Consider the following 9,259-nt stretch of genomic DNA (forward strand, 5'->3'; position numbering starts at 1 on the left):
TATATATAGAAAGGAGGTTTTGTCATTTGTATCATCCAAGAATTGTTCATTTATGTAATGTAAAGGAGGTTTCCCCCTCGAAGAGGCTAAATTCTAAGGCATGGATCTCTCTTTTCTATCTTTTGTGAGTTGGTTTCGTAACAAAACCACACCAGGGATAGCACCTAGAAACCCAGGAGAGAAAAGAGGCAGGAAAAAGCAGAACGAGCTATTGATTGAATGTGGAAAGCTAATGATAGATTCAGTTAAGATGAAACACCTAACCAACTACTCCTTTACAAATATTTAATAATGAAGTTCACATCTTGGAATATCGGGGATCTAGGTAGTAAAAGAAAACAAAGATTACTTAGTAATAGAATCAAGCAAGAAGCTCTAGATATGATATTCATCTAGGAAACTAAATGTTCCATTCAAAAAATAAAAGAGATACAAAGTAAATGGCTCAATCGATTTGAGTTTTTAGAAGCAAAGCAGAAAATACAAGAAGAGGCATACTCACTCTTTGGAACCCCCAAAAGATTGGCATAATAGATGCTGAGGCATATAGCAATTATTTATCAGTGGTTATTCATCCTGTGGGAGATAGGGAGACTTATCCGGTCACAAATGTTTATGGCCCTCAAAGAATGGATGATAAACTCAGGTTTCTAGAGTCTCTTGTGGATCTCAGAGACAGACATGTAGGAATACCATGGATCATGGGTGGGGACTTCAACATGATCAAATCACTTTCGGAGAAAAAAGCGGGAACCAAAATTTTAAGCAAAGACTCTTCAGCATTTCAAACTTTTATAGGTAATATGAAGCTATTTGACACTAATACGAGTAATGGTCTATTTACTTGGAACAATAAAAGAGGAGGAGAGTCTCAAGTAGCCTCAAAGTTAGACAAATTCATAATCTCAGAGGACCTTATGCTCATCGACAAGGAAATGATAGCGAGAATTCTCCCCTTTGGAGGCTCAGATCACTGGCTGGTTCAACTTGAGGTTCAAGGCATTGGTACCCCCAGAAATAGACCTTTTAGATTTGAGAATATCTTACTCACTCAGACAGATTTCATCAGCAGCATTGCAAATTGGTGGTCAGAAGATTTGCATATTCACGGTACAAGAAGTTCTTTCTACACAAAAGACTAAAGCATATCAAGCTCAAGCTTAAAGATTGGAACAAGAATGTATTTGGCAATATTTTTGAAGAAAAAAAAATTGTTGAAGATAAAATGCAGGAACTCAACCAAGCCCTTATCACGGATGGCTTTGACAAAGCTAGAAATGATCAAGTCACATAACATCATCAAGAATGGGAGAATTTTTGTAAACAAGAGGAAATATTTTGGAGACAAAAATCTAGACTTTAATGGCTAAATGAAGGAGAACGAAACACTAGATTTTTCCATAGATCCACCATGGTGAACAGATCTCATAATAGGATCTCTTCGATCAAGGATAAGGGAGGTCATCTTCTTAATTCCCATGAAGAAATAGAAGTTGTGTTAGTTCAACACTTTCGAGGTATAGCAAAGGAAACCATTTGAGACAAAGAACATTTTATCAGGGACTTAACAAGACATAAACCTAGGCTGGTATCTAGAGAGGATAATTTCAACCTTAATAGGCTAGTGACTGAAGAGGAGGTTAGTGAGGTCATCAATGAAATGCAGAATGGTAAAGCACCAGGCCCTCATGGTTTCAATGTGGATTTCTTTAAAGCTTGCTGGAATATTCTTAAACGGGATATTCTGAATGTAGTGGAATATTCTAGGATGAATAGAACTATTTTGAAGGTGCTCAACACCTCCTTCATCTCCCTGTTCCCCAAACAAGACAATGCTCAGACTCTAGATAGGTTTAGACCCATAGCTTTGTGCAAAGTGGTATACAAGATAATATCCAAGGTTGTTGCCAATAGACTCAAACCTCTTCTTCCTACTCTAGTTTTTGTGGAATAATCTGGTTATGTGGAGGGCCGACAAATTCTCAATAACATCATTCAAGCGCATGAGGTGGTGCACTCATTGACAAGAAACAGGAAGGCTGGAATGATCATGCAATTGGACATAGCCAAAGCTTACGATAAGTTGAATTGGACCTATATCAGGAAGGTCCTTATTGCTTTTGGATTTGATCATAACTGGGTAAGATGGGTCATGGCCCTGGTAACTTCTTCCATCTTTTCAATTTTGGTTAATGGTTCTCCCTCCAAGACTTTTATTCCTTCAAGAGGCCTTAGGTAGGGAGATCCGCTCTCTCCCTTTCTCTTCATCCTCCTGATGGAAGGACTTGGTCGGTCCATAAAGCATGCAAAAAAAGGTGGTAAGATCAAGGGTCTCCAACTTTTTGAGACTGGATAGGCCTTGACTCATCAACAATTTGTTGATGATACCATGATGCAGGGAATCCCCACGGTCAAAGAAGCACTAGCGTACAAACAAATCTTGAGTGACTTTGCCATGGCTATAGGTATGGAAGTTAATCTCTCAAAATCTAAGATTTTTTTCTTTAATACCAATATTGCTATTTAGAGGAATATGTCCAAAATTCTGGGCTTTCAAAGGGATGTCCTCCCTTCAAAATATTTGGGAGTTCCTCTAACTTCTAAACCTTTCCACAAGAGCATTTGGGAGCTGGTGATTAATAAGATCAGGATAAGATCAAGAAATGGACTATTAGATCTTTAAACTTGGCTGGTCGGTTGGTGCTTACAAAAGCTGTTCTTCAATCAATCCTTGTCTTCATGCTATCAGCCCTCCCAGCTCCAAAAGGAGTTTTGCAAAAATTTAGAACCATTCAAAGAGATTTTCTTTGGGGTAAGGGGGAGGAAAGAAAGAAATGGGCCTTGGTAGCCTAGGATAAAATTTGCAAACCTAAAAACCATGGGGTTCTTGGATTGGATGATCCAGAGGTTCTAAGCAAAGTTTTAGGGATAAAATTATGGTGGCGCTGGGTAAAAGACCCAAAGGCTCAGTGGGCTAGTATCTAGAAAGAAAAATATGCCAACACTTGGCAAAATAATGATCACGTAAGGATGTCTAGAAGCATAAAAGGCTCACACATCTGGAATAAGGCCTGGGAGAACAGAGGTTTAGTACAAAAAAATAGCTTCTGGGAAATCAGAGAGGGAGATCTAGCTTTATTTTGGGAGGATAAATGTCAGCAAGAACCTACACTGTTAAGAGAGGACTTTTTGGACCTCAAGAAAGAGACAGGCACCAAAGGGTTATCTAAGGTAAAAGATTTTCAGGATCAAACAAACAGTGCAGGAAAATGGAGAACTTGGAGGAATTATGATTACAGGGATGATAGCCCCTTGAAAGCAAAAGCATAGGCACTGATGAAAATGTTGGAACAAAGGAAGATTTTAGTGATAGGGGGGCATGACCAGCTTAGATGGGGCAACAACAATGAAGGTACCTTTAATCTTAAGGAGGCAGAACCTATGGAGGCATCAAGGTTGGATGAAGATTAAACTCTTCATGTGGTTGGTTCATCATAAGAAAATTCTGACTTGGGATAACACTCAGAAGAGGGGTGTTCTGGGGCCTTCTAGATGCCAGCTTTGTGAAGCCCAAGAGGAAACAATGGAGCACCTTCTCAATAATTGCATTTTTACCTCCAGGTTGTGGGATAATTTTTCCACCATTTTCCAACATACCGACGGGGACAAAGGGAGTATCATCAATACCCTAAACAACTAGAGATGAAACTTTTTTGATTATGAATTTCTTGGCTCAGCTTGGGCTCTTACGCTAGACTTCATAATATGGAATGTTTGGAAAAAAGGAACAATAGAATCTTCGAAAATGAAAAGAGTCCCTCCTAATGCCTTTCTGAGCATATCTTAAGGTAGCTTAAGGAGATGGTTAGTACTATTATGCAAACTCCCCATAAGAATCCACCTTTAGAAGCTGAAATGCAGATACTTCTTCGGTTGGGCATGCAGGGGCTTATTCCTTAGGGCCTGGAGAGGAAGGTATTGAAAATGGATACTGAGCAGGATTACTGGCATCCTCCCCCTTAGGGTTTTTTGAAATACAACATTGAGGGGACTTCAAAAGGCGACCCGGGTACTGCTGGCTTTGGAGGGGCAATAAGGGATGAAAATGGAAGTATTCTTTTCATCTTCCATTGCCATTTAGGAAGAGACACTAACAATATGGCGGAATTAATGGTAAGTACAAACACAAATGTTTCAGGTGGCAGTTGCTCGGCAGGCTCTATTGCTCAAATGGTCGGCCGAACGGATGGATAATCATCTTACATTGGTTCATGCACTGGCGTAGAGGGGATGGTGTGAGGGGCCAAAATCCTAGCTTTCTTGACTGCTTTAATACCCCTGCTTTTCTTTCTATGGACACAATACCACTCTCGGGGTGGTATATGGTCTATCGTACGCCCTTGAAGCAGGAAGCGATTTTTCTGAAATGGGAGAGATTCCACTCACCAAGCAACACGTGGCCAAGGGATGGGAAAAAATATTGCCCTCATCGCGGGCTAATTATCGGTGATCTAGACTCGTGCGATATGATCCTCAACCGTCGGATCAGGTAAGACGGAACAAAGGTCAGGAATAAACGAGCATGTAAGTGGGGCCAAGTGGTTAATCGCTGTGCTTCTAGGTACTGTGACATCTTCCTCCACCGTTGGATCGAGCGAGGAGATTTGACGGTTGAGATTAAGGATGCAAGTCTAGATGAGGATTATATTCTGTGCTTGTTTCGCTTCATGGCAGAATTCAATGATTTTCACACGTTCTACATGCTCAAGGGTTATACCCCCAGTCGGACCTGAAATCCCTTTAGATTGGTCCCTTCTTCCTCTTCGGGTCTGAATCTTAATTTAAAGGGTGTGCATGTTTCCAGACTGAATTGAATCTTGTCTGTCGGATCTCTGTGGGAAGATCGTACAGTCTAAACAATGTCGGTCTTTTGAGGGTATTGCAGTTTTGTTTGTAGGGCTCAGGGTTTTTGCCTTTAGCTTGGTGCCCTCGGCTTTAAGAGGATATTTTTTCCTTGGCCCATAGTTCCTCACAGACTGTTGTATTCTATGTAATTTGTTTTCCGATTTAATGAAAAACAAGGTACGACTCTTGCTTCAGCAAAAAAAATAATAATAATAAATAATTTTTAAGATATACATATGTATATTCAAATTTTTTAATATGTTAAATTTAATACGAAATTTTATTTTCAAAACTTTATCTATCCATTTTTAAATTAATCATATTAGAAGACAAACGACAACATTACATGTATACATTGAAACGGTCTAGAGTTGCAATGAAATTAGAGTTCTAACACAAGGAAATAAGATAAATATTCATTCTTATGTTATTGGAAATATAAGAAAAATATTATGAATGAAATTTTGATATTTTGATATTTTATTTAGATATTACACTCTCTTATGGTTATATATATATGACTTGAGGATGTACTGAATAAATAAATTTTTTATCCATATTAAATAAAAATAAATGACAAGAAGATTTAAATTTTAAAATATTTTTTTCATATGATTGGTTTTTATAATGTATTTAAATATTAAAATTTTGATATATATATATATATATATATAATAAAATTTGTTTTTCTAATAAATATGTTTATTTTTATATTTTATGAAAATATTATATTTCTATTATAATTAAAAATATATGAATTTATATAATTTAATTAAATTATATATATATATATATATATATATATATATATATATATATAATAAAAAAATTGCTATATGATTTTTCAATAAAACTACTTTGTATGGTTTTTTAAAAAATTTCACAAAATAAAGCATGTTTAAATACACTATGTGCCTCTATCACTTAAAATCAAGTTTCATGTTTCTTTTATATATTTAATTTTTATATTTTATTCAAATATTACACTTCTAATATATATATATATATATATATAAAAAAGAGATCAACAAAAGTTTAGGTAACTTTGGGCTCATATTCTAGTAATATTTATAATTTATATAAAATTATTTTTCTTAATAATATTTTTAGTTTGTATTTGTTTATCTTTATATCCACAATTTTGATATGCTAATTTTTTATTTATGTTATACACATTAAAATTATATAAATTTATAAATAATTATAACATAAATAAATAATAGAATGGCATGTCTCCCTTCATTTTTATTATATAAATAACATATTAAAGAATACCAATTAATCTCTTAACTTTATAATAAGTAAAATATTAAAAAATATCAATTAATCTCTTGACTTAATCTCTTAAAGTAAAATATTAAAAAATATCAATTAATCTCTTGACTTTTTGAGGGTTACATGTGCTAAAAATAAAATATTAAAAAATATCAATTAATCTCTTGACTTTTTTAGATTACATGTGGTAACAATAAAATATTAAAAAATATCAATTAATCTCTTGACTTTTGAGGGTTACCTGTGCTAAAAATAAAATATTAAAAAATATCAATTAATCTCTTGACTTTTTGAGGGTTACATGTGCTAAAAATATATAAAAATAAAATCTTATTGTCGCGTGCATGAAACCTTTCGTTCGAATTTTTTTTTTAATGGCGGTTCCCTTCGGAATCTATCTGCTTTTCTTCTAGTATTCTCTCATTATCTGTGTGACGCTATTGGAACTTCCAGGCATGGGAGATTGTAGGGAACCGAAGCTGCTGCTTTCGCCTAGGTACGTACGTATTCCATGGGATGGAATTTTTTGTAAAAGTGTATCATACGTGCTTTCCTCTTCTTGGAAGTCTTCTCTTTTTGGATGTTTCGAAGAGGGCAACAAATTTTAACGGAAAGTATCAAATGACGTCCGCTTTTTGGAATTTTGTAAAAATGAATCATACGTGCTTTCCTTTCCTCTGTTTATAAAATTATCCTTACAGGAATACTTACCTTTCCATGATATTATGAGAATAAATATATATATATATATATTTTATGCTCAGATTGAACCACTCTTAAATTCAGGATAAGAGCAGCTTATGTGAGTGCTATAAATAGCTGTAGACCTTCTCCCTTTCCAAACATAGGGTTCAGTGCTTAGTGCTTAGGAAGGGTGTGTGCGAGATGGCTTTTCATCATTTGTGTGAGTCTCTAGCTTTGCCTGCAACATTCACAGTCGCTGATGGAGGGCCTCCCGCAGCAACTGTTCTGTGTCTACTCTGGTCTTTCTTCATGATATGGTTTCTGCGCAAGAGAAGAACTAGTGCCACGCTGCCACCAGGACCCTATGCATGGCCCATCATAGGAAATCTCCACCAATTAGTACTGCCCGCTCACCGTTCTCTCAGAGGCCTTGCTGACAAATATGGTCCCATTCTCTTTCTGCGCTTAGGCTCTGTCCCTACCGTCGTCGTTTCTTCTTCCGAAACGGCCAAAGAGTTTCTCAAAACTCATAACTTGATTTTTGCCAGCCGACCCCCAACAGCCGCTGGGAGATTGATGTTTTCCAACTCTAAAGATGTGGTGTTCGCTCCGTATGGAGATCACTGGAGGCAAATGAGAAAAATATGCGTGTTAGAACTACTGACTGCCAAAAGAATCGAGTCCTTCAAGAGTGTGCGAGAGGAAGAGGTGTCTGCGATGATCTCTTCAATTTGGGAGGAGAGTGAGAAGGGAAAAATGGGTGTGAATGTGAGCAAGGCCGTCTCCACTCTCACCTCCAATATTGTTTGGCGAATACTGGCGGGGAGGAAATTTTCTGACAATGATTTGGGTGGCGATTTCCAAGGGTTTAAAGGCCTGATGACAGAGTTGACAGCTACAGTGGGAGAGTTCAACATTGGGGACTTCATTCCGTATTTGGATTGGCTCGATTTGCAAGGTATCAAGCGCCGCATGAAGAAAATTCATAAAACATTCGATGAATTTGCGGAGAAAATAATAGACGACCATGTTAATGTGAATCGTCTCCAGGAAGAGGCCGTAGACGCAGAGCCTCATGTTCAAGACTTCGTGGATGTGCTGCTCCACATGGCTAAGGCCGACGCCAAAATTACACGGGAAACCATCAAGGCTGTTGTGCTTGTATGCCTCGACCCTCATTCTTAGGCTGTTGTGCTTCTATGCCTCGACCCTCATTCTTAAACTTCTGTCATTCATCATTTCTTTTGCACTAATTGGATTTGTATTTGTGCAGGACTTGTTCGGCGCTGGCTTGGACAGAATATCAATTTCGTTAGAATGGGCAATGAGCGAGCTGCTCAGACATCCCCCTGCAATGAAAAAATTAAAAGAGGAAATCGAATCGGTCGTTGGCCAACACTGGAAAGTAGCGGAGTCCGATCTAGCAAACATGAAATACCTCCACTGTGTGGTGAAAGAGACTCTGCGACTATACCCAGCGGCGCCCTTAGCCATTCCTCATGAATCTGCCGAGACTGTGACAGTAGGAGGATACTTTATCCCTAAGAAAACAATGTTGATGGTGAATGTGTGGGCTATAGGAAGGGATCCTAAGGTGTGGGGGGCAGATGCTTCTGAATTCAAGCCAGAGAGATTCATGGTCGACGAACATGTCAATGTAACAGATCCATCAAATTTCAATATGATACCGTTCGGTGCAGGAAGGAGAGGATGCCCAGGAGCATCCATGGCTATTCCTACGGTTCAGCTTGCATTGGCTCAGTTGTTACACACTTTTGATTGGAGAGTGGACGGTGATCCGTCCCAGTTGGATATGAGAGAAGCATGTGGATTGACCATTCCAAGGAAAGTGCCTCTCTCTGCTTTTCCAAAGTTGAGCAGCAGCTTTGCAATGTAATACCTGGGAGGATACAGGCGACGATGCCTTTTCTTCGTTTTTCTTAGTTGGTCATGGTTTCTCTGTTTCAATAATGGAGAAATCTCTAGAATAATCTCCTAATCAGTTTTCTGTCGTTAAAACTGTTATGTGTTGTTAAAAGTTAGACTTTGTTGGCCGCAGTTCCTATATTCTAAGAAACTGCTCAATCATAATATACTTTTATATATGTAATAGTTTCTTCTTGAATACAAGTAAGTGTTGTGGTGTAGTCTTCTCAGAAAGCCACTTTCTCACGAGAGATCTGCATCTTTTGTTCAATTCCAACTTGGCAATTTCTTTTTATGAGCAATAGTTTAGTTTTGCAGTATGGCAATTTCTTTTTAAAACTTGTTTTTTAATTTTTTACAATTATTATAAATATAATATTGTTTCTAATTTTATAAGATTATTATAAATATTATTCTTAATTTTGTAAAAACTTGTTTTTCTGATTTTGTACAATTATTATAAATATTA

The 9,259-nt window shown here is 37.1% G+C and overlaps 1 protein-coding gene across 1 annotated transcript; it reads left to right on the plus strand.

Annotated features, from left to right (window-relative positions):
* The first annotated feature begins 7,040 nt into the window (after positions 1 to 7,040).
* LOC149252830 (cytochrome P450 750A1-like) lies at positions 7,041 to 8,936 on the plus strand. Its single transcript, XM_089456728.1, has 2 exons — positions 7,041 to 8,025; positions 8,138 to 8,936. Exons 1-2 carry the CDS (start codon positions 7,066 to 7,068, stop codon positions 8,759 to 8,761), a joined length of 1,584 nt encoding a protein of 527 aa, XP_089312854.1. The 5' UTR covers positions 7,041 to 7,065; the 3' UTR covers positions 8,762 to 8,936.
* The last annotated feature ends 323 nt before the right edge of the window (positions 8,937 to 9,259 follow it).

The sequence above is a fragment of the Pinus tabuliformis genome, chromosome 7, assembly GCF_031772625.1.
Source record: "Pinus tabuliformis cultivar Carrire ecotype Pingquan chromosome 7, CPIR1, whole genome shotgun sequence".
Classification (NCBI taxonomy): domain Eukaryota; kingdom Viridiplantae; phylum Streptophyta; class Pinopsida; order Pinales; family Pinaceae; genus Pinus; species Pinus tabuliformis.

Bases quoted from the DNA above. Each gene is read 5' to 3' on its own strand.
- LOC149252830 (XM_089456728.1), top strand. From the start codon at position 7,066: ATGGCTTTTCATCATTTGTGTGAGTCTCTAGCTTTGCCTGCAACATTC. The intron at 8,026-8,137 runs GTATGCCTCGAC...GTATTTGTGCAG, and splicing joins CCATCAAGGCTGTTGTGCTT to GACTTGTTCGGCGCTGGCTT.